The sequence below is a fragment of the Delphinapterus leucas genome, chromosome 8, assembly GCF_059928025.1.
Source record: "Delphinapterus leucas isolate spDelLeu-1000000601 "Yukka" chromosome 8, BTC_Dleu_Yukka2, whole genome shotgun sequence".
NCBI classification, from domain to species: domain Eukaryota; kingdom Metazoa; phylum Chordata; class Mammalia; order Artiodactyla; family Monodontidae; genus Delphinapterus; species Delphinapterus leucas.
Window position 1 is genome coordinate 47,259,012 of NC_143136.1, and position 25,028 is coordinate 47,284,039.

General features: G+C 36.6%; 1 protein-coding gene across 3 annotated transcripts in view; it reads right to left on the minus strand.

The window, feature by feature from the left end:
* Positions 1-557: 557 nt before the first annotated feature.
* Positions 558-25,028, minus strand: part of FAM171B (family with sequence similarity 171 member B) — a 74,994-nt gene continuing 50,523 nt past the window's right edge. For 2 of the 3 annotated variants that reach the window (XM_089916584.1, XM_089916585.1), the window contains exons 4-8: positions 22,915-23,073; positions 14,280-14,450; positions 11,042-11,158; positions 5,540-5,663; positions 559-5,294 (exon numbers count right to left, since the gene is read on the minus strand). In XM_089916584.1, the coding sequence (XP_089772710.1) occupies positions 3,950-5,294; positions 5,540-5,663; positions 11,042-11,158; positions 14,280-14,450; positions 22,915-23,073 (1,916 nt within the window). In that variant the 3' untranslated portion in view covers positions 559-3,949. Of the gene's footprint in view, positions 5,295-5,539; positions 5,664-11,041; positions 11,159-14,279; positions 14,451-22,914; positions 23,074-25,028 lie in introns of all 3 variants that reach the window. The other variant, XM_022567216.3, reaches the window with a different exon arrangement.

Consider the following 25,028-nt stretch of genomic DNA (forward strand, 5'->3'; position numbering starts at 1 on the left):
GCCTGGCTTGCACTTGGGGATCCAAGCGGAAGTGTCTATTTCAACACCAGTGTTGAGGGTCATAATCTCCACTGTGTTTGTGAGTAGATTCAGAGCCCAATTCCCATTAGAACTGACCACAGGTATTTCTAGTACCATATTTATTTAAGTTGTACAAAATGTCTAAAAACATGAAGTCAGGATAATCATTCTAAAAGATATTCTAAAGCCCCAAAATACAGACTGCATGAACTTGGGCATTGTTCAATTAACTGAGCAGAAGGGGTCTTGAAGGAGATCCAGCTCTCTAAGTGTAAACAGCCTTTGTGTCATCATTTAGTCTTTGGTTTAAAGTCAAAAGAAATTTTTTTGCAGGGGCTGTGGGAGGGTGTATTATATCATTTCTCCTTTAGAATATAAAACTGCAACTACCTAAATATCTATCAGATTATCTTGAAAAGTATTCTCATTGAATGGAAAAATAATGTCTATACTCAGCTTTAGTAGTAAAAATGTGAACCTTGGAGAACGTGAAATACAAAGAGAAATCAAGTTCATTATATAAACAAAGGGTATTCAAATATGTTTATTTTACTATAGGGAGTGTAATAAAGAAAAAATAATTGAATATCCGCTATATTAAACAACAGTTTAGGGAGGAATGTTTCATAGTTTACCCAAAATAAAACAATGCATCAAGTACATTTTTAGATTTATTTTATTATCTTTACTGAACTATGTTTAACATTTTTCAAATCTTCAGATTGTTAACAGTTTTCAGCAGTAAATATCCTAGTAATGGCACTAAGTACACTGAAATGTGAGATTCCTCTGATGAAAGAATACAAAAGATAGAAACACTTGGAAACAAGAGAGCAAAATGTCAACTCTAGGTCTGAGATGGAAATTAACATAGTCAAATTCTTTACAACTCTAGTACATGGAGAAATGAGTACTTCATTCCCTATAAATGAATATGTAACTTGGAGCTTCACCTTCCTGGGAAGTTTTGAGGGACAAAATTTGACCCACAGACCCCTAAAACTCTATACTATGTATTGATACCAGAGGATTCAAACACATAGAAAGTGATCTGAAAATGACTGCCAAAGCAAAGAAGTGCTTTTATTCCTCAATACTGGTGACCTTCGTGGTATACTGTGTATTATAAAAGGGCATAATCCCTATACAACTGCATAAATGTCATAAAAATGGATTTTATAAATTCAAGATCATAATATGTATTCAAAAATACATATAGCTGTGCTTTAGTAAATGAACCCATCAGTTAATTAAGGGGTAATTTTGCCTTTAAGATATATCCAAACTATATATAAAGGATCCACAGATGTTAACAATTTGTGACCAAAATTCTCAAGGTTTTCATTTGCAAAAAACTTAGTTTTCAATTTAAAAATTTTAAGAAAGTTGTGAATATTGCAGGTTTATTATCACTTGGGTTAAGAAAAAGTAGATGGCTTCAGCTTTTTAACGAAATTTGTGAACTACTCACAAATGAGAAGTTACACATTTTGTTTGGATCATTAGAAAAGATAAATTGCCTATACTTCCCAATTGAGAACAGAATGTGCAGTGTATAAAAAAATAAGACTTTATTCTGAAACCAAAAAAAGTATTTCTAGAAAAGCCCTTGGGGATACATCTTCTCATTTCCTTTATACAAGAATGAGTAAGTGGCATACCTGAATGGTATACCCTTATATCAATGTGTGTATTCCATTACCAAGATAAGCGATTAAACATTTTTAAGGGTGGGGAAAATATACACTTAAAATATTGAAGTGCAATATATTACTATATAGTTTCTAACTTCATTCCAACATAAACAATGTATCAATATAAACTGGATTCAAACAATAATTAAAAACACAAACAGATGTCACTTGCATGCAAAATTCATTGTTCCAACGTGAAACACGAGGTCTATATTTTTAATTAATAAAACAGCACATCTGTTTAATTTGGCTAACAGAAAGAAAATGCACATTTAAGAAAGATGTTATCATATCCTTCTAATAAAGCAAATCTATATCAAAGGCACTTCAGCAGAGCACTAACTCCTTAACCTTTTCCAAATCATTTTCATTTATGCCGCTTTTACTACATCTTTCTGTGTAAACCAATAAAAAGCCGCATCTAATTTTGGACCTTATCACTCCCCCCCCCAAAAAAAAGTAAATCTAGGTATTATCCAAAACACTTATCTCTTTCATGGATTGGGGTAGAATATAGCAAACTTTTGCCTAGGTCTTAAATTCTTCGGGTTAATACAGAAAGGTAGGAGTGTTATCTGACATGTTAGATGCTTCAGAAATGGTTGCAGGAAAAAACTGGCTGAAGTCTACTGTCTTGGGGAAAAAGCTGTTGCCTTTTGTTGTATATCTATATAATTTGACTGAAGCTAATGTGGCTAATTTTAGTTCTTTCAACTTGTTTATGTGCCTTGGGTCTCTATGTTGCTTCCAAGTTAATTAGTAGGGCATGAGAAATAAAGCAATTTAGTTTCATTTTTTCCCCAGGGGAAAGGGGAAGCTGCTTCAGACATCTGTCTTTATGGAAATTAAGAAAAATGGGATGAGCTGATTTTAATTAACAAAGAGCTTCATTTTTAGGACATATGAATGATAATTTGGAGTTGAAAACACATAATTAAAAACAGCTGTTGAATGTGTTCACATTGAATTCTTTGCTATGATGAAAAGAAAATGAATATATGACTTCCAAACTTGGAAAAAATGTTATATAACTTAAAGCATTTAAGTGATTTAAGAAAAATCTTTTACTTTTCCCATGAAATTGAAACTGTTTTTCCCAAACATTTTTTATGAATGTCAACTGAAAAAAAAGATCTGGATATACACCTAGTATCATGAAGGTATTTTTGAGTCTCAGGGAAATGGCATTTTTTTTTCTGCTTGACATTTCAGAAAATATTGAAATATTTACTTCCTTTAGCTCCACATATTTTGAGTGTTCAATTCATTGACTTTTTAAATCAAGTTTAATAGTGTTTAAGTGACTAAATTTTTTTAAATAGAAGAAATACCTTAAAACTGATTTTAGCCTACATGTATCAGTGAGTCTTAAACTACAAATTGGGGAGGGGGAGGAATGTTTGGGTTTCTTTTTTTTTTTAGATTGGTAAAAAGTTTTCCTTGACAGCTAAGCTCGCTTCACTTTTGGTGATGGGGAAGGGGGTAAGAAATTTTAAAATAAAAATTCAGTATCAGGGCATTCATTTCTCAGATTTCTAAATAAACGAACACCTTTTTATTCTGTGACGTTGTATCCAAAAACAACCAAAGAGCTGGCATTTCCCTCTCTAACAACCAAGTAGCTTCTTGCCCATCTTATGTGAGTATGGAATTTACTTTTGGGTTGATAACAATACACATGCTGTTTAAAAAAGAAAGAAAATGAGGTTTGGCCTTTGAACTCTAGAATAACATCAATCCAGAATATTTATGAAGTTATTTTCAAGTATAGGCAGTGGAGGACATAATAGTAACATTTCACAAGAATATGATGCCTGAAGAATACAGTTTCATTTCTAAACATTTCACAGGGGTAGTCATCAAAGGAGAAGCAACATTTTTGGAAGCAACTTTAGTAGTACACTTTTCACTGTTATTCTTCAGAGTCAGGACTCAACTTGCTGACTGAGCAACATTTTTGGATAACTAACATCTTGAAGCTATTTTACATTTTGAACTCTTGGATACTTCAAATTCATCACCCAAAAATAAATGAAAAGAATAGGCCAGAAAAAGCATTCCTTGGTATCTTTCTCTCACTACTGAATTACCATTTTACTATTTACTCTGCTTGAGACATGTCCAGGGACCATGAGATTGCTCAGTCTCAACTTCTGCAGAAGTTCATACGGCAGTTTACAACAACAAGCAAGAATAAACAGCACGAGACAGCAGAGACACGACCACTCTTGGTGTTAATTGATGGGAATCAGTGGGCGTTCCTCTCGCTTCTTCCAGATATTAGTCTTGCTATCTTTTTTGACTAGTGGTGGTCTTCCCCTTTTTTTAGTGGGGGATATATTGGCTTCAAAATCTTCAACGGTGCTTTTTCTTCCTGGGGACTCTTCCCCAGGGTGCTCCATGATAGCTCCACTCCCTCCATCTAGGAAGTGCCTTAAAGCTGGGTCCTCAGGGGAGCAGACAGTGGTTCCACTCTCACTGCTGCTCAGGTCTAAATCTTCTAAGTAAAGGATCTTAGGCTGATGCATACTTTTGATGAATGTTTTTTCCCTCTCCAGTTTTCTACTTGAGTGGTGCTCATTCATGTCTACCCCAGAGTCCAGACTCGTGTCGTTGCTCTGGGCTCTCTTGCCCTTTTTCAGGTCTATGAAGGAGTGCCTCACTTGTGCGACTGGCTTTCCATCAAGAGACACAAACCAGGCTCTGGGATGGGGGGAGGGCTTTCCTTTGGACAGTTCTAGGAGGGTCTGTTCTGAAATTCCTTGAAGCTCTGATGAAAAGGGAGTCATTACAACAGCTTCATTTAGTGTTCCAGGAACAGAAACAGATTCTAGTAGGCTGTTTGAATACCGGCTCCAATCTGAAGTTTGGGATGGCAAGCTCTGTTGACCTTCGAGCGGGATATTCTCTTCCCTGGCATCTGGAGGCTGTACATGAGAATGCATTGGCATTTTGGGCAATGTCTGTGTAAAGTTCTCTCTATTTACTGGTTCCATCAATTGGCCATAGACTAACTGTCCCTTTCTTGGCAAAGTAGCTGACTTAGCAGTATGTAACTGCTCTGGAGTGGAGAAGAGGTCAGATGTCTGAAGGATGGCAATGGGCTGGCTGTAGATATGCATAAGCTGTTCTGGAATGTGAGAATGCCCATACACATCTTCACTACCTGTGAGATACCTCTTTTCCTCTTGAGCATCACCTAGAGATGAAGATATATTGTTGTTAATATGTTTAGGTTGTTTGGACCCTACATTGGGCTCCAAAGACTGAGCTGGGTTTCTTGAGTAATTATTTTGATTGACTGACAGAAATGAAACATCTTCATTATAGATTTTTAAACTGTCCCGAGTTTTTACCATGGAAACTCTTTCTTCTGCTTCTACCTTTGATGGTTCCTTTTTCTGAGGGTTGTACGAGGAGCTTTTGGCACTGAATAACTGTGACTTGTCCTCGGTTTTTAATGCAACTTTGACTGAACTGATGTGATTTATGTGAGTTGTTGAAGTTGTCTGGTCTCTCTTGAGGACCTCAAGTTTAGTGATATTTCTTTCTCTTTTCTGTGGAGTACCACACTTATCCCTAGAGTAGAAGAGAAGGCAAAAAAATGTTTAAAACTTATCTAGAAGGTTTCATTTTAAAAAAATCGTCTCATAATATGTTTATTAATATATGCAATGCTACTCTAAGAATATATCCATTTTTATTTTAATCTACATATTTTAAAGATCAAACCATTGATTTCTACTAACATTGTAATACACAGAACTGACATGATACTATAACCTGATAGTCTCTGTGTTCATACACATTAATATTGTTCTTACCTGCAATAACAAAGAAGTACAGCAAAAAATCCAATGACAATGACTATTGTTCCTCCTAATATGGCTGAAAGAAACACTGTGTGGTAGGCAGTTACGTCCTTTGAATCTCCATTTATACCTGACCCTAAATGGTTCAAAATAAACAAATAAAGAGAAAATATATTATTTTAGGTCAAATTTTCAATGTCCTATCTTGGGCAAGGCAGACTAAATAAGTGTATACACAGTTGTATTTATTTGCTCCCCTCCCATGGCAGGCTTCCCTGTGGGTGGAGATTACTTTCCCTACCCCCTTTGGGCTTAATCAATTGACTTGCTCTGCCCAGTGAAATGTGAGCATCTTAAATGAGGCCGCCTGAATGGCCTGTCCTCTTGCTAAGGCCCTCTATTATGTGAATAGTATATCCCAAAGTTTTGCTATTCCTTCAACCTAGGTTCTGGAACGAGAAAAAATGTTGAGCTGAACCAAGCCAAGCCCAACAGTCATGAAGTGAAAGCAACAAACAACTGTTTGCTATCGTTAGCTGCTGAGATAACAGGTTTATTTGTTACTGATGGCTGAGTATTGCAGAAAGTGGCAGCGAGATGCTGAACTGCTGCTATGACAAAACCTAAAATGTGTGACACTGGCTTCCAAGCCAGGCAGTGAGGAAACTGTTGCAGGAGGCAATAAAAATGGTGGCCCAAGCCATGTGGTAGCAAAATATTTGCTGGAATAAACTGGGAGAAAATATTTCTAACGAGAGCTTTGTGCAAAGAGGTTTTGAGATAGAATGTATTGAGTGTTGACTATGAGAATGTATTGAGTGTTGACTATGATTAGCTGCATTTGATTAAAAAAGAAATTTTAAAGATAAATTCAAAAAGAATTTGCCAAAGTAAGCAGGGCTGAAAAGGACCAAAGAGAATGCAAAAACTGGGGGACCTGAAGAATTAAAAGTTGCAACTTTTAATTGCAGGCTGGACTCCAGAACAAGATGACGCTATGATCCCAGCAAGCTAAGCCCAGCAGCGGCACAGGTGAGCCATTATTCTTCTTCATGAGCACATATATACAATGAGCACATGTATACAGTGCTGTTGTAATTAGCTTAACTGCAGTAAAAGCAGACTAAGCACTGGGATGATCAGTGCAGGCTACGAATATTCTGCATGAAAATAAATGCAACTTATCTTGAGGTAATGTTTCAACGTCACTAAGACCTAATTTTGCTCAAAAATGTATGTAACAACAACTCTACTGATCAGTATCAACTGGATTTTAATATGTACTCAAGGTGATGAGACATCCGATTTTCTGGTCATCTTGACCATGAGAAGATGTCCAGCATGAAGCTTTCAGCTTCACCAAGGACACTGGAAAGACTAAGGATCATGAGGCCTTTAGATCCTTTAACTTTTGCATCATCTAAGTTGATTAAAGTAATAGTAATATTAAAGGGGATTTGGAGATGCAGTGTTGTGGTTATGCATTCAGACTTTAGAGCCAGAATGCCTGAACTGGAATCCTGGCCTCACCCTTTCTTCCTGTGAGGTATTGGGCAGGCTTCATTTACTTGTGTCTCAGTCCATAACTGTCATACCTCAGCCATGTGGGTTGTTACGAAGATTAAATGGGTCAATACGTATAAATATTTACAACAGTGCTTAGCACATGATAAGCACTCAGTAAGTGTTAGCTGTATTATACCACTGTTGTTAAATGAAACATCAAGGTTATAGAACAGGCACTTCAGTATTGACCATGCTTTCCTATATGGTAATTGATAATAAAATGTTTATCATATTGAATAGGCAACCAAGCACAGCATCGCACAATATGAAATTTCTTCAAACAAAAAAGAGATAAGAGTAACAATTCTACCTACAGATTCTTATTCAGGATCCAGAGCTGCAACAGAGTAAAGTTCGGCTATTAACTGGGTGAAATTCAACTTCTTCTCCAAAAGAATATTGAATATATATTTCCACAATAGAGTCATGCTAACAATTTTCACTCCACAGAATTCCAACAGAACTCACTTTTGGAATTAAGAGGCTGACATTGTTGCATTTGTCCCAAATCTTATATGTATGACAATAGCAAAAAAGCATACATCTGCATGTGTGTGTGGGCACGCTGGGTGTATATGCGCATGCCCAAAAGGGGTTAGAAAGGTAGAAAATTATAATATATTTTCATTCAAATATACCTGAAAATGCATATTTAAAAAAAGTAATGGTACTTGTTTAATAAATTCTATACTCAGCCACCTACTTACCTGTAGCAATCTGTGAAAAACCAATTGATTTTAATTTCTTGCGCTTAAACAGATTTCTAGAATTCCTTGAAAAAATATTAAGATTTACTTTAAAAACAGATTTAGTATATTATTAACCAAATTATAACTAAAGTAGCTCTAGCACACCAGACACTAACTGGCCCATCATAGGACCAATTTTGAGTTTACTGTAACACTCGCATCCTAAAATGTTTAGGGACATTAGTGATCCTCATATCCAACTTCCACAATTTAGAAAAAAGAAAACTAATACTCAGATGGGTAAGTACCTATTTCAAGCTTACCCTGTTAATTACTGTCAAAGCCAGAACTACAGTCAAGTTATCAAGTTATCCATATTTCTCGTATGGATTTTTCAAAACCATCACTAGAAGGTATCTAATTCAAACTGAACGGGAATCCCACACTTCTATGTTAGTACTCTGATTCACACAAAATCGTTCCTGACATATAAGCTAAAACAAAACTTCCACCTATTTTAGAAAATTATTTCAACTTTTATAATTGATAGTCATCTTGTATAGATTGGTTGCTTCAGGTATATTTTCAGTGGAAAGCACACTTCTCTATAAAACTCAAGTGCCCCTTAGGTCATTTTTATTAGAAATGAAAGAACTTGGATTTAGCTGAAGTATTAAATATTGTTCTTTTTCATCTTTTCATCATTTTATAGTTGCAAATCTAGAATGGGATATGGTCAGAGAGCTGGCAAGACCGCATGATAGTTTTGCACCATGAAAAACAAAAGTAATCACCCTCTGGTTTCTGAATAAATCTCATAAGCACTAAGTTCAAACAAAAACAGAACATCCTCTTGATCGTAATGGTTAATATTAATAGCTCATATTTCTTCTATTGAAATACTAAATTTTAGCTTCAATGAAAAAAAGTCTTGTTACCTTGCATGGTTTAAAATTCAAAGGTTGTCAAATGTAAAATGAAAATATCAAACTATTTTTAAAATTGCAGAAAAAAATCAAAGCCTAACAAAGTTAGCAGATAAATTGCTAACAAAGTTAGCAGATAAATTGCTACAGAGAAATGTATGTAAAATATCATCCACATCCTGGATCACGGTGTGCACTGGGACTATTCCTGAACAGCATGAAATAGCCAGGTTGCAGCTGCCTTTCAGCTGGGAACCAAGACACTAGATAAACCAAAAGAATTTTCTCTGACACATGATTAAAGATGAAGGAATGACATATGCATTTGGCTTTCACACTTTCCCTAAACTTTACTAAAATGACACTGAAAGCTTTGTTTTTCTTTTTTTATATTATTTTTTTTCATCTTGATTGGAGTACACTTGCTTTACAATGCTGTGTTAGTTTCTGCTGTATAACAAAGTGAATCAGCTATATGTATCCATATATCCCTATATCGCCTCCCTCTTGACCCTCCCTCCCACCCTCCCTATCCCACCCCTCTAGGTGGTCACAAAGCACCGAGCTGATCTCCCTGTGCTATGCAGCTGCTTCGCACTAGCTAGCTACCTTACGTTTGGTAGTGTATATATGTCCATGCCTCTCTCTCGCTTTGTCACAGCTTACCCTCCCCCCTCCCTGTGTCCTCAAGTCCATTCTCTACGTCTGCATCTTTATTCCTGTCCTGCCCCTAGGTTCTTCAGAAACTTTTTTTTTTTTTTTTAGATTCCATATATGTGTGTTACCATACAGTATTTGCTTTTCTCTTTCTGACTGACTTCACTCTGTATGACAGACTCTAGGTCCATCTGCCTTGCTACAAATAACTCAATTTCATTTCTTTTTATGGCTGAGTAATATTCCATTGTATATATGTGCCATCTTCTTTATCCATTCATCTGTTGATGGACACTTAGGTTGCTTCCATGTCCTGGCTATTGTAAATAGTGCTGCAGTGAACATTGTGGTACATGACTCTTTTTGAATTATGGTTTTCTCAGGGTATATGCCCAGTAGTGGGATTGCTGGGTCGTATGGTAGTTCTAATTTTAGTTTTTTAAGGAACCTCCATACTGTTCTCCATAGTGGCTGTAACAATTTACATTCCCACCAACAGTGCAAGAGGGTTCCCTTTTCTCCACACCCTCTCCAGCATTTATTGTTTGTAGACGTTTTGATGATGTTTTGTTTTTATAAATAGACAAAAACCCATAGGTTAAGGCAGACTGAGATAAGAGACAAGAGCAACAAGATGCCGACTGCTGGAAAGTTGACTTAGCAGAGCTGGCAGCAGGGAAAGCCAAGAATTTATACCAGTGAACACCCAGATGCCCTAGAAAGGGGTAGCAGGTCCATGATGCAACCAGTCTACACTACAGTAGGTCAGAGTATTTCTTTTTTTAAGATGAATTAATGGATGAAACATGCAATGTTTGAGTATTTTGAGACAGAAATCCTACATCTTGAGTTGTGTTTAAGTACAAAGTAAACAGATAATTTGATACCATGTTAAATCTAGGAAAAATGAAATACTTATTTCTCCTAGAATATGAATAGGCCATTCCTAGCAGATAGCTCTTGGTTTTTGTCCACCTTCTGTGCATATGTCAGGCCACTCTCCATTTGGGCTATCACTTGTCTTATCTCGGAAACAGTCTGGGGACACTATTATTCAACAGCCCCTCCTCCTCCCCACCGCAGCCCCACCAAGGAGAATGCTCACGACCTAAGTCTGGGCCCATCTAAATTCCACATCTCTAGAAAGATCAGGAACAGTATGAGGAAAGGACTGCAAAGGGTTAGTATCAGCTGTTATGAAGCAGCAGTCTTCCAAAGACAGTCAAGTAGGTCTGCTAACTGGGCCCTCTAGGATTCCTGCCTTTTATAATCTGCTTCGTCAGCTTTCCCTAGGATTCTGCAAACTCCCTATATCCTAACACATTTTTTTAATTATCTAAAATCTATTCCTGTTTTTTGCAACCAAAAACTCTAACTGATCTGGGTAGAATTTATTCATAAAAAGTAAACTAAGGAAATTCTTGATTTGAATACACTTCATACTTCAGATTCATCAGATATTACAGCTACAAAGGACCTTCGAGTTCATGGAATTTAATCTTTCCTGATACACATGGAAAAAATAAAATAAAGCTGAGATCAAGAGACTAAAAGCTTTTTCCAGTGTCATACAGTAAGTGGCAATGCTCAGAATAAAATAGGAATCTCCTAATATCAATTTCAGCATGACTATTTGGACTTTTTAAAATTTACTCTTTGTTTCATTTTTACCATACCTCTAGTTCCTGGAAGTGGAGCTGCTATCCAGTAGCCCAAATGAGGTGCCTCGTATGTCCAAATTAAATGATTGTTATATTCCTTGACCATTCCCCCGCCATGATTTACCCAAGCACCTACAAAGGAAGGCAAGTAAAAAATACTAATCAATTCGTTTATATATCTTTAATGCTGATAGGAGTTTGCTGATAGTCATGTGTAGAATACTTTGCAGGACTTTTTCAAAGATTATGAAAACTGTGGCAATATATTATCATGGGATAATATATATATATTACATCATAATACAGTACATATTATATTAAATAGAATAATTTGAATTGTTAAGACTAAAGGAAATAAAATCAATACTAATAAACTAAGGATATAGATCTATTTAGGGAAATCATGACTCCAAATAATGTCTACATTGTGCATATTGAGATATGTCTTAATAAGAATGTGAGTAATTAAATCCAAATTTATCAACAGGTGGTTGTTACCTATTCTGGGATTCTGATTAAACACTTATAGTCTATGTTTTATGGCCTTATTATTTATTAAATACTGTTTTGTTCTAGTACTGCTGGCATAGCTCTTTTAGAGCTCAATTTTTTAAAACTTTTTAAAAAATGCTATTCGGATTCAATTAAATGTTATCCACAGAAAAAAGCATTCAGTAAAGCCAGTATCTTTTATGAAGTCCAGCATAACAAAGCTATTTATAAGTTTGGTGTATAGTTGTATTTGGTTTATTGGTTCCTTGTAATGATGTATATCTATAACATGTAAAACAGTGTTTTTAATAAGGTAGACAAACTTGGAATTATCAGAATAAGTCAACCTACTGCTTTTTAAATAGTCACATTAAAACTAAGCATTACGTATGTGACAAATTAATTCAAAAATTTTGCCACTGGAAGGTACATTAGAGACAAAAGCCTTTTTCAGGAGAAACAATCAGAAAGCAGAACTCAAAGAAGATATTCTTCTTTAAAGTGTCTTAAAACAATTCTCTCATTCAACAAATTAGGAAATTGAGGCCGGAATAAATTAAGTGATTTGTTCAAAATCACACTGCTGGTAAATGGACCAGAATCCAGGTCTTAGAGCTCTTAATCCAATGTTTAACAGTAGTATACCACTGTGACATTGTGATTTATAATAAGAAATATATGTGTGGTCTTAATCCCCAGTCCTGGCACAGAGCTCCTAAAACCTCGGAATTTCCTATGTGATAAGGTTTGTTGTTCATAACAAGCTGCTTTCAATGACACCTGAGTTTATGTTAATGAGGTGAATTTTGGAAAGTCCCTGTGGATAGGAGGCTGGTTGCCAGAGGAGCCAACCACGTGATCAGAGTTGGACCTTTCATCCCCACCCCTACGCACCCCTGTAGAGGAGGAAGAGGGGCTGGAGCTTGAACTCAATCACCAGTGTTCAACGATTTAATCAAGCATGCTTACATAATAAGGCCTCCATAAAAATCCCTGAACTCCAGGGTTTAGAGAGCAGAGTTGGTGAACACGTGGAGGTGCTGGGAGGGTGGAGCACCCAGAGGAGAGAGCACTGAAGCTCCAGGCCCTTTCTCCCATACCTTGCCCTGTGCATCTCCTCCATCTGGCTATTACCAAGTCGTACCCTTCTATAACAAACTGATAATCTAGTTAGTAAACTGTCTTCCTGTGAGCTGTTCTAGCAAGTTATCAAACTCGAGGAGAGGGTCATGGGAACCTCCAATTTATAGCCAGCTGGGCAGAAGCATGGGTGACAAGCTGGACTTGCAACTGGCCTCTTGAGTTGGGGGCTGCAGGACTGAGCCCTTAACCTGTAGGATCTGACACTAACTCCAGGTAGAGAGTGTCTAAATTGAATGAAATTTTAGGACACTTATTAGCTCGTGTTAAGAGTCCTGCTTGGTACAGAAAAAACACCCTCACATTTGGTGACCAGAAGTGAAGTTTTAGAAGAAGAGTTTGTCCCTTACAACTACCATTGTTACTTACATAGTTTCCAGTCTTTCTTAAACAATAATATATCCATGTTTTTATCTTCTATAGTGAACATGTGTGTGTTTGTGCCTCACTACCTACCCTTCCAGTTACAGTGAAACCTCATTCCAAATCTCCTTTGAGGATCTACTGCTCCCTATTCTCAGTCCACATGACTAGTTTAGGGCTCCAATCCCAGTTCCAACACATGACTTAAGCCTAAATAAATTTGTGCAATCTATTTGCAGACCACAAAGATTGGTTCCAAGATGGGCATGCAAACCCCATTCTACAAATGCAGTGAATCCAAGGGCTTAGGTAATAGCTACTAGGAAAAGACTTTCTCTTTCCGTTGGACTTTAACCTGGGTAGTATAAAGTGAGAGCACCTACAGCCTTCTTGACACTCAGAAGGGAAATCCTATTCCAGAAAGGTATCAACACAGGAAACAGATGAGAAAGAAATCAAGTCCTGCAAAACTGTCTAGGTTGTGTAACATGACTTAACCCAAGACAGTTCTACCCCTGGACCCAGTTTTGGACTGATCATCTTTTCTTGTTTTTGTTTTTTGGTAAAGATTCCCACCTTATTTACATGGAAACACAAGAAAACCAAGAGAAGCAGAAGGGAAAAAAAGTGCATCCAGCTGCTATTTAGGAGGCTAAACTCAGGGAACAAAATTGGTACGAAAGTTTTTTTTTTGGAAAATAATCTCTCTACTCTCTCCCTCTCTCTCTCTCTCTATAAATATAATACACATACATATATACACACACATACATATAAAAAACAGTGTTATTTTCATGAAATTAGCATATATTTATCAATTGCTTTAGCCAAGCTTTTATATATAACTTCATATTTCCTATCAAAACAAAAATAAACTCATTAGAGCAGAAATAATTTTAAAAATTTTATTTCTGCTCAAAATATAAAAACATGGGAATATGAGTAAATAATGCTATCTTAAAATGTAACAGTGATATCCTTTTCCCACAATTGTATTGTTTTAATCAAAGTAGGGTCACTTTTCGTCATTAACAAAGTGCTTAAAATTATAATATTACTGATTTAGTACTCTACTAAAGATAAAACATTAAAATATAAATATTTTAATGTTTTAAATAATGCATATTAAAATTTAATATTGTATATAAAATATAGAAATTTTATTTGTCAATTATACCTTAATAAAGATGAAAAATTAAATAAAAATATAGAAACATATTTCTAAAATATTCAGAACGTTTTCACCTAGCTCACATACCTGTGTTCATATCAAATGTCCAGGCAGGTATGTGATCCCCTGCACTTACACCATTTGTACGTAGAAGTGGGAGAGAAATCTGAATAGAGCCATCCACCTTTAATTCTTTTCCTCCAGAATATATTTTCACACATATTGCAGCAAGAGGAGTCAGTTCATTGCCTTCAAAACCTAAAAACAGAAGACAGTTCATTAAAATCATATGTAAAACACAAACTGTAGTTGTGTATTAACAACAGACTAATATGGGCCTAAAATATCTAGTTCCTCTATTTCACCCAGGGTTATCCATTTTAATATCAAATAGATACTGGATTCTACTTAAGGATTTTTAAAGTATATAATATATCATAAATAAATGCTATACTTATGTAACATTGACAAATCAGTATGAGCCTAAAGATCAAATTCTCTCTGAGTCCTCTGATTTAAGGTCACTGGAATCTAATTCAATGTTTTTAAAAACCTACAAAACCAACAGGAAGGCTGCCTCTCTGAGGGGGAGACATTTGAGCAGTGGCCAAATGAGAAGGTGCCATCCATGAAGAGACCTCAGAGAAGAGCCTTCCAGGCAGAAGAAACCAGCACAAAGCTCCCAAATCGGAAGTGATCTTGGCATGTGTAAGAAAGAAAGAAGCCTGGAGGTCAGAGAGAGATGGAAATAGCATAGCGCCTTGGAGGCCATCGAAAGGAATCCTTATTATAGCTGCCACCGAATCTGGTATATGTCTTCAGTTATCAGACAGGGCAACCACTGGCTTATTGGAAATTTTCTGTTAAATGTAAGAGAATTAACCTTTGCAAACGTCCTGAAACTCTAACCATAAGGTAAGCAAAATAATGCCATACATATTCTGTAGACTAGTTGCACTGGTCAGTAATGCACTGTAAAAAGTACTATGTAATCTGTAAGTAATTATAATCTCTTTAATCAAACTATTTATAAAGCCAACTGGCTTTCTTAACTCCACCCCTCAGTTTTATACAGCTGGTGGCTTCACATAGTGAATGCAGCTGAAACTGATGAAATCAGCATCCCACCGTTTGGGATAAGGCCAACTCAAAGAAGAAAGAAAAAAGAGTCTGAAAAACAATGAGGAGGAAACTTTCACAAAGAATTTTCATACTCGTAGAGCTCTAGAACCGTACAATCCAGTAGAGTAGCCAGAAGCAGCATGCAGCAATTTAAATTTAAATGAAATGAGCAATACAGTTTCTCAGTGCACTGGTTATGTGTCAAGAGCTCAACAGCCACATGTGACTCAGCAGCTACCAGACTGGGCAGAGCAGAACACTCCCATTTGGCAGCACAGCTCTAGAACTTTGAAAATGTTAGCAGCATTCTCAGGACAATTGAAATGTTTAATGAATAATCTCAAAAGCAGGTGGTAAAGGAATGCTGAAGGGCAGAGCACATTATGACTCCTTCCCACTGAATCTAATGAGTGTTGTTCATAAAAACCCTCCAATGCACCATGAGCTTCATTTGCAATAGTGTATATATTGGTACCATTCTTGTGATGTTTTTATTTTGAAAGCATCCTGTAACTTACAACTGGAAAACTTTGGCAGGTATCTTAGATTGGCTTCCTCAAGAAGCAAACCCTGAAATAACAATATGGAGGAAGCACCCACGAGGGAATGGAGGAGTAACACAGAAGAAGGAAGCCAACACAGGATGTGTTAATGAACAGGTGTGTATGCGTTATGTGCTCTTTATCTGTCATTGGTTGAGAGCTTGCCCCTTGTGAGGGCCAAGTCTGCATCCTGGACCAGGGAATGCCCTTAGGCAGAGTCACAGATGTGTGCAGTAGGAAACATAGGCTTGTAACAGAAGACAGGGTCATCTGGCTGGGGTATCAACAGCATCAGCTACAGCAAGTTAGGGAAAAAAAGCAAAAAAAAGCCTATCTAACCATGACATCTATATGCTTATTACTCTAATTTCTGACTACTCCCCAAACGATATGGACCAAAAATTTGACTCAAAGGAAACCATAAAAATTACATATTGTCTGAGGTGATTTTAAAAACAGTGGAATAAATAGAAGTTAAAAAAAATAATTGCCAGGGGACGTTCAAGATGGCGGAGGAGTTAAGATGTGGAGATCACCTTCCTCCCCACAAATACATCAAAAATACATCTACATGTATGTAACAACTCGTACAGAACACCTACTGAATGCTGGCAGAAGACCTCAAACTTCCCAAAAGGCAAGAAACTGCCCACATACCTGGCCGTGTCGCTAACAGGGTCTTGGTGATCTGTCCTGGTGTCAGGCCTGAGCCTCCGAGGTGGGAGAGCCAAGCTCAGGACATTGGTCCGCCAGAGACCTCCTGGCCCAGCCTCATGTAATATCAATCAGCAAGCGCTCTCCCAGAGATCTCCATCTTAACGCTAAGACCCAGCTCCACTCAATGACCAGCAGGCTCCAGTGCTGAACTCCCCATGCCAAACAACTAGCCAGACAGAAACACAACCCCACCCATTAGCAGAGATGCTGCCTAAAATCATAAACACAACCCCACCCATTAGCAGAGATGCTGCCTAAAATCATAATAAGTTCACAGACACCCCACAACACACCACCGGACGCAGTCTTGCCCACCAGAAAGACAAGATCCAGCCTCATCAACCAGAACACAGGCACCAGTCCCCTCCACCAGGAAGCCTACACAACCCACTGAACCAACCTTACCCATGGGGGGAAGACACCAAAAACAATGGGAACTACAAACCTGCAGCCTGTGAAAAGGAGACCCCAAACACAGTAAGATAAGCAAAAGGAGAAGACAGAGAAATACACAGCAGGTGAAGGAGCAAGGTAAAAACCCACCAGACCAAACAAATGAAGAGGAAATAGGCAGTCTACCTGAAAAAGAATACAGAGTAATGACAGTAAAGATGATCCAAAATCTTGGAAGTAGAATGGAGAAAATACAAGAAACGTTTAACAAGGACCTAGAAGAACTAAAGAGCAAACAAACAGTGATGAACAACACAATAAATGAAATTAAAAATTCTCTAGAAGGAATCAATAGCAGAATAACTGAGGCAGAAGAATGGATAAGTGACTTGGAAGATAAAATAGTGGAAATAACTACCACAGAGAAGAATAAAGAAAAAAGAATGAAAAGAATTGAGGACAGTCTCAGAGACCTCTGGGACAACAATAAATGCACCAACATTCGAATTATAGGGGTCCCAGAAGAAGAGAAAAAGAAAGGGACTGAGAAAATATTTGAAGAGATTATAGTTGAAAACTTCCATAATATAGGAAAGAAAATAGTCAATCAAGTCCAGGAAGCACAGAGAGTCCCATACAGGATAAATCCAAGGAGAAATGCGCCAAGAGACATATTAATCAAACTATCAAAAAATTAATACACAGAAAAAATATTAAATGCAGCAAGGGAAAAACAACAAATAACACACAAGAGAATCCCCATAAGGTTAACAGCTGAGCTTTCAGCAGAAACTCTGCAAGCCAGAAGGGAGTGGCAGGACATATTTAAAGTGATGAAAGGGAAAAACCTACAACCAAGATTACTCTACCCAACAAGGATCTCATTCAGATTTGATGGAGAAATTAAAACCTAAGAGAATTCACCACCAACAAACCAGCTTTACAACAAATGCTAAAGGAACTTCTCTAGGCAGGAAACACAAGAGAGGAAAAGACCTACAATAACAAACCTAAAACAATTAAAATGGTAATAGGAACATACACATCAATAATTACCTTAAATGTAAATGGATTAAATGCTCCAACCAAAAGACACAGACTGGCTGAATGGATACAAAAACAAGACCCGTATGTATGCTGTCTACAAGAGACCCATTTCAGACCTAGGGACACATACAGACTGAAAGTGAGGGGATGGAAAAAGATATTCCATGCAAATGGAAATCAAAAGAAAGCTGGAGTTGCAATTCTCATATCAGACAAGATAGACTTTAAAACAAAGACTATTACAAGAGACAAAGAAGGGCACTGCATAATGATCAAGGGATCAATCCAGGAAGAAGATATAACAATTGTAAATATTTATGCACCCAACACAGGAGCACCTCAATATATAAGGCAAATACTAACAGCCATAAAAGGGGAAATTGACAGTAACACAATCATAGTAGGGGACTTTAACACCCCACTTTCACCAATGGATAGATCATCCAAATTAAAATAAATAAGGAAACACTAGCTTTAAATGATATATTAAACAAGATGGACTTAATTGATATTTATAGGACATTCCATCCAAAAACAACAGAATACACTTTCTTCTCAAGTGCTCATGGGACATTCTCCAGGGTAGATCATATCTTGGGTCACAAATCAAGCCTTGGTAAATTTAAGAAAATTGAAATTGTATCAAGTATCTTTTCTGACCACAATGCTATGAGGCTAGATATCAATTACAGGAAAAAAATCTGTAAAAAATATAAACACATGGAGGCTAAACAATACGTTATTAAATAACCAAGAGATCACAGAAGAAATCAAAGAGGAAATCAAAACATACCTAGAAACAAATGACAATAAAAACATGATGACCGAAAACCTATGGGATGGAGCAAAAGCAGGTCTAAGAGGGAAGTTTATAGCAATACAATCCTACCTCAAGAAACAAGAAAAATCTCAAATAAACAACCTAACCTTACACCTAAAGCAAGTACAGAAAGAAGAACAAAAAAACCCCAAAGTTAACAGAAGAAATCATAAAGATCATATCATAAATAAATGAAAAAGAAATGAAGGAAACGATAGCAAAGATCAATAAAACTAAAAGCTGGTTCTTTGAGAAGATAAACAAAATTGATAAACCATTAGCCAGACTCATCAAGGAAAAAAGGGAGAAGACTCAAATCAACAGAATTAGAAATGAAAAGGAGAAGTAAAAACTGACACTGCAGAAATACAAAGGATCATGAGAGATTAATGCATGCAACTAATTATATGCCAATAAAATGGACAACCTGGAAGAAATGGACAAATTCTTAGAAAAGCACAACCTTCCGAGACTGAATCAGGAAGAAATAGAAAATATAAACAGACCAATCACAAGCACTGAAATTGAAACTGTGATTAAAAATCTTCCAACAAACAGAAGCCCAGGACCAGATGGCTTCACAGGGGAATTCTATCAAACATCACAGAAGAGTTAACACCTGTCCTTCTCAAACTCTTCCAAAATACAGCAGAGGGAGGAACACTCCCAAACTCATTCTGTGAGGCCACCATCACCCTGATACCAAAACCAGACAAGGATGTCACAAAGAAAGAAAACTACAGGCCAATATCACTGATGAACATAGATGCAAAAATCCTCAACAAAATACTAGCAAACAGAATACAACAGCACATTAAAAGGATCATACACCATGATCAAGTGGAGTTTATCCCAGGAATGCAAGGATTCTTCAATATATGCAAATCAATCACTGTGATAAACCATATTAACAAACTGAAGGAGAAAAACCATACGATCATCTCAATAGATGCAGAGAAAGCTTTCGACAAAATTCAACACCCATTTATGAGAAAAACCCTGCAGAAAGTAGGCATAGAGGGAACTTACCTCAACATAATAAAAGCCACATATGACAAACCCACAGCCAACATCGTTCTCAATGGTGAAAAACTGAAACCATTTCCACTAAGATCACGAACAAGACAAGGTTGCCCACTCTCACTGCTATTATTCAACATAGTTTTGGAAGTTTAAGCCACAGCAATCAGAGAAGAAAAAGAAATGAAAGGAATACAAATCAGAAAGGAAGAAGTAAAACTGTCACTGTTTGCAGATGACATGATACTATACACAGAGAATCCCAAAGATGCTACCAGAAAACTACTAGAGCTAATCCATGATTTGGTAAAGTAGCAGGATACAAAATTAATGCACAGAAATCTCCTGCATTCCTATACACTAATGATGAAAAATCTAAAAGAGAAATTAAGGAAACACTCCCACTTACCACTGCAACAAAATACCTAGGAATAAGCCTACCTAAGTAAACAAAAGACCTGTATGCAGAAAACTATAAGACACTGATGAAAGAAATTAAAGATGATACCAACAAATGGAGAGTTATACCATGTTCTTGGATTGGAAGAGTCAACATTGTGAAAATGACTCTACTACCCAAAGCAATCTACAGATTCAATGCAATCCCTATCAAACTATCAATGGCATTTTTCACAGAACTAGAACAAAAAATTTCACAATTTGTATGGAAACACAAAAGACCCCCAATAGCCAAAGCAATCTTGAGAAAGAGTATCAGAGCTGGAGGATTCAGGCTCCCTGACTTCAGACTATACTACAAAGCTACAGTAATCAGGATAGTATGGTACTGGCACAGAAACAGAAAGATAGATCAATGGAACAGGATAGAAAGCCCAGAGATAAAGCCACGCACATATGGTCACCTTATCTCTGATAAAGGAGGCAAGAATATACAATGGAGATAGACAACCTCTTCAATAAGTGGTGCTGGGAAAACTGGACAGCTACATGTATAAGAATGAAATTAGAACACTCCCTAACACCATACACAAAAATAAGCTCAAAATGGATTAAAGACCTAAATGTAAGGCCAGACACTATCAAACTCTTAAGAGGAAAACTAGGCAGAACACTCCATGACATAAATCACAGCAAGGTCCTTTTTGACCCACCTCCTAGATAAATGGAAATAAAAACAAAAATAAATGGGGCCTAATGTAACTTAAAAGCTTTTGCACAGCAAAGGAAAGCATAAACAAGACCAAAAGACAACCCTCAGAATGGGAGAAAATATTTGCAAATGAAGTAACTGACAAAGGATTATTCTCCAAAATTTACAAGCAGCTCATGCAGCTCAATATCAAAAAAACAAACAACCCAATCCAAAAATGGGCTGAAGACCTAAATCAACATTTCTCCAAAGAAGATATACAGATTGCCAACAAACACATGAAAGGATGCTCAACATCACTAATCATGAGAGAGATGCAAATCAAAACTACAATGAAGTTTCAGCTCACACCGGTCAGAATGCCCATCATCAAAAAATCTACAAATGATATATGCTGGAGAGGGTGTGGAGAAAAAGGAACCCTCTTGCACTGTTGGTGGGAATGTAAATTGATACAGCCACTGTGGAGAACAGTACGGAGGTTCCTTAAAAAACTAAAATAGAACTACCATACAACCCAGCAATCCCACTACTGGGCATATACCCTGAGAAAACCATAATTCAAAAAGAGTCATGTAGCACAATGTTCACTGCAGCACTATTTACAATAGCCAGGACATGGAAGCAACCTAAGTGTTCACTGACAGATGAATGGATAAAGAAGATGTAGTGCATATATACAATGGAATATTACTCAGCCATAGAAAGAAATGAAATTGAGTTATTTGTAGTGAGGTGGATGGACCTAGAGACTGTCATACAGAGTGAAGTAAGTCAGAAAGAGTAAAACAAATATCGTATGCTGACACATATATATGGAATCTAAAAAAAAAAAAAAAGGTTCTGAAGAACCTAGGGGCAGGACAGGAATAAAGATGCAGACGTAGAGAATGGACTGAGGACATGGGGAGGGGGAAGGGCCAAGTGAGAGAGTGGCATGGACTTATATACACTACCAAAGGTAAAATAGATAGCTAGTGGGAAGCAGCCGCATAGCACAGGGAGATCAGCTCAGTGCTTTGTGTCCACTTAGAGGGGTGGGATAGGGAGGGTGGGAGGGAGACGCAAGAGGGAGGGGATATGGGGATATATGTATATGTATAGCTGATTCACTTTGTTGTGCAGCAGAAACTAGCAAACCATTGTGAAGCAATTATACTCCAATAAAGATGTTAAAAAAATAACAAACCTTGTAAGGTTTTAGCAAAATACACTGTATTTTTCAAAGTGAAAAAATAATAATAAAAAAATAAAAACAGTGGAGTTTGTTAATTGCAACAACTGGTAGAAATGGTAAAACAAGTGTGGATGTACAGAGGGAAGATAGAGTTTTTACAGGTGTCATTCATAAGTTAATTGTTAAATAAAGTGTAAAGATTCCATCATCTTTGTAATGTAGGTCATGACAGCCTTATGTAAGTGTACTAGTGCTGCTGAATATAAAAAGTACTTTTCAATATTACCGTTTTACTCAGAGTATATCAAATATATTTGAAAAGAAAAATTTCTAGTTGCTTACTCTAATCTATAAACTTTTTTATATCTAACAATTATTGACACTGCTGATCAATTTGATAAGAATGAATAGGTCAAATTATAATATATATGTAAACTTCTTAATCAAATTTCCACTTTCAATATTTTTTAATTTGCACAATTATACAATAATCATTACTATTTTCTATACCTTGATTACCTCCTTTGGATAAAAATATCCTGTAAATTAAACTCTCTATTAATTTGAATTAATGTATGCAGAAGACTGGTATAATCTTTCATTGGATCAAAGGGACTGCCTATAAACACTTTAATAACTATATTTATGTTTCAAAAGTGACATGTCTCCTCCAAAGCTTAAATGAATTTCAGACATCTAAATAAATAGTACTTGATGAGAGATTTATGTACTGTTTTTATAAATAGATTAGATTATAAAAAATTAGAAAATACCTGACTTATTGAGAGTAATTCCAGTCGTATACAGAAAATTATCCACTTTCAAAAACTGTTGTAGGACTGTAAGGTAGCCTGTAACGTTGCTAATGTGATGGCTGTTGGGTAGTCTAATTAAGGCTTTTGAAAACTGAACACTTGGTTGAGATTTGGCATCTGGAAAAAGGAAACCTCATTAGCAAATAGACAAAACAAATGCATATTAAGCACAGCACTATTGGTCAGGACATTTTACTCTAAGTGAACCAGTTATTTCTAAAACATTACTGACATCTCCTAATTATAATTATTATTTTATATTCAGATCTGAATAAATAAGAAATGCCCCTCTCTTTAGATCATACAAGGCACCTTTAGCCTAGAGAGTGCTTGATTCGCTTGCCCAGAATTTCTTCACCCTTTGAGTTTCACTCTAGGGAACCACACATTGACCCATGTGGTTCACTTGGGGTTTCATTTCTGTAACAAGAGTAGAGGTAATGGTGCATGCCAGAATGGGCTGAAACCAATCAAAAGCATCTCATTATCCTGTTGGCCACAGTGATTTGTTGAACTATGGGACTTGTGACAAGCACAGTTAATGAGATGCAATGTGAGTTTTGCTTGGACTTCTAGGGGAAAAGACCTTCTACTCCCCACTAGATTTTATGTGAGCAGATATATGTCTGGGAGTTGCAAAAGCCATCTTGTGACCAAAAATGAGAGCTCCTTTGAAAATGAGACAATATTTAAGGACCGGAGAGTTGAGAAACAAAGAGTAAAACTAGTTCTCAATTATTTCAACTGAAGCCCTGATCAAGCCATGTCTAAAGTTGGTCCCATTCCTACACTTATCAATCATTTGAGCAATAAATAAGTGCTTCCTTTGGGCTTAAACTAGTTTCGGGTTGGGTTTTCAGCAACTTGCAACAGAAAGTATCTTTGATGATAAGCCATATACTTAAGTGGGTAGGTTTCTGCATCAGGCAATTAAACATGCATTAAAAGTTTTTCAAATGCCAGGCATTCAATTTATAAATATTATCTCATGTAAATAACTTTGAATTGACAATCCTCTAATTTATCGAGAACCCAGGGACTATACTGATTTTTTTCTGTATTCAGCAGATCTTTAACAATTCAAGGGTCAACTCATATCATTAAAACTAAAAATTATCAGAAACAATCAGTTAAGTTCTTAGGATGAAAAAGTATCCATTTTTAAAGTTACATGACAATAAAAAATAAACTATACACTGACTGAGAATTATCTTACATTGTTTTATTTATCATTTATGTATGAAGCTAGAAAAATGGTACCTGGAAAATAAACAGTTAAGGGATATAAAAGAAAAAAACAACACATCTATATTATCCTTGTTAAATTGCTTTGAGGGAACAATGTAATACCTTTTGATCCCTTACAGGTACTATCTACAACTTACTTTTTTAAAATGTGTGGCTTAATTATGATGAAAATCCAAACTTCTTTACACCTGAAAACATGTACACTAAAGGAAATGTCTAACTGAACTTCTCTAAGGTTTTACACATTCCTGAAGTTCCCAATTTTTGCTGCTCCTTTTACTACAAATATATTTACACACAGGCCTAACACATTTTTCACTACACAAAATGAACAACTTCCTGATAAAATCTTAGAAGGAAAAATATAAACGTTTTTTGGAAGTTAAGAAGTGACGATGTGTACTTTCCTAAGGAAAGATTTAACATCATCAGAAACATCCATCCTTCCTTGGTTGGCCTCACCAATAGGTCAGCTCTTAGGGAAATGAGGCAGTAAAAGGAATTCCAGAGGGCTCACAGTGTTCTCACAGAGATGGGCACGTGGCATGTGCAGTGCCACCCAGACAGACGAGAGCTCACCACTGCTTCGTACAGTGGCAAAGGAGTGGTACATGAAGATGCTCACGCTGACCCTTTTCATATAACCCAGCAGAAATTACAATTTGTGATGGGGTTTGAAGAATCCAGGAAGGAGTAGGATGTGTCAAGATAAAACCAAAACAAACAAATGAAGCAGGACTGTGGAGAACCTGATTTCACTAAGGTCCCAGCAGTGTACAATGTGGCCTCTCTCTGCAAACATGTAGTTCCTATTTACTTTCCAC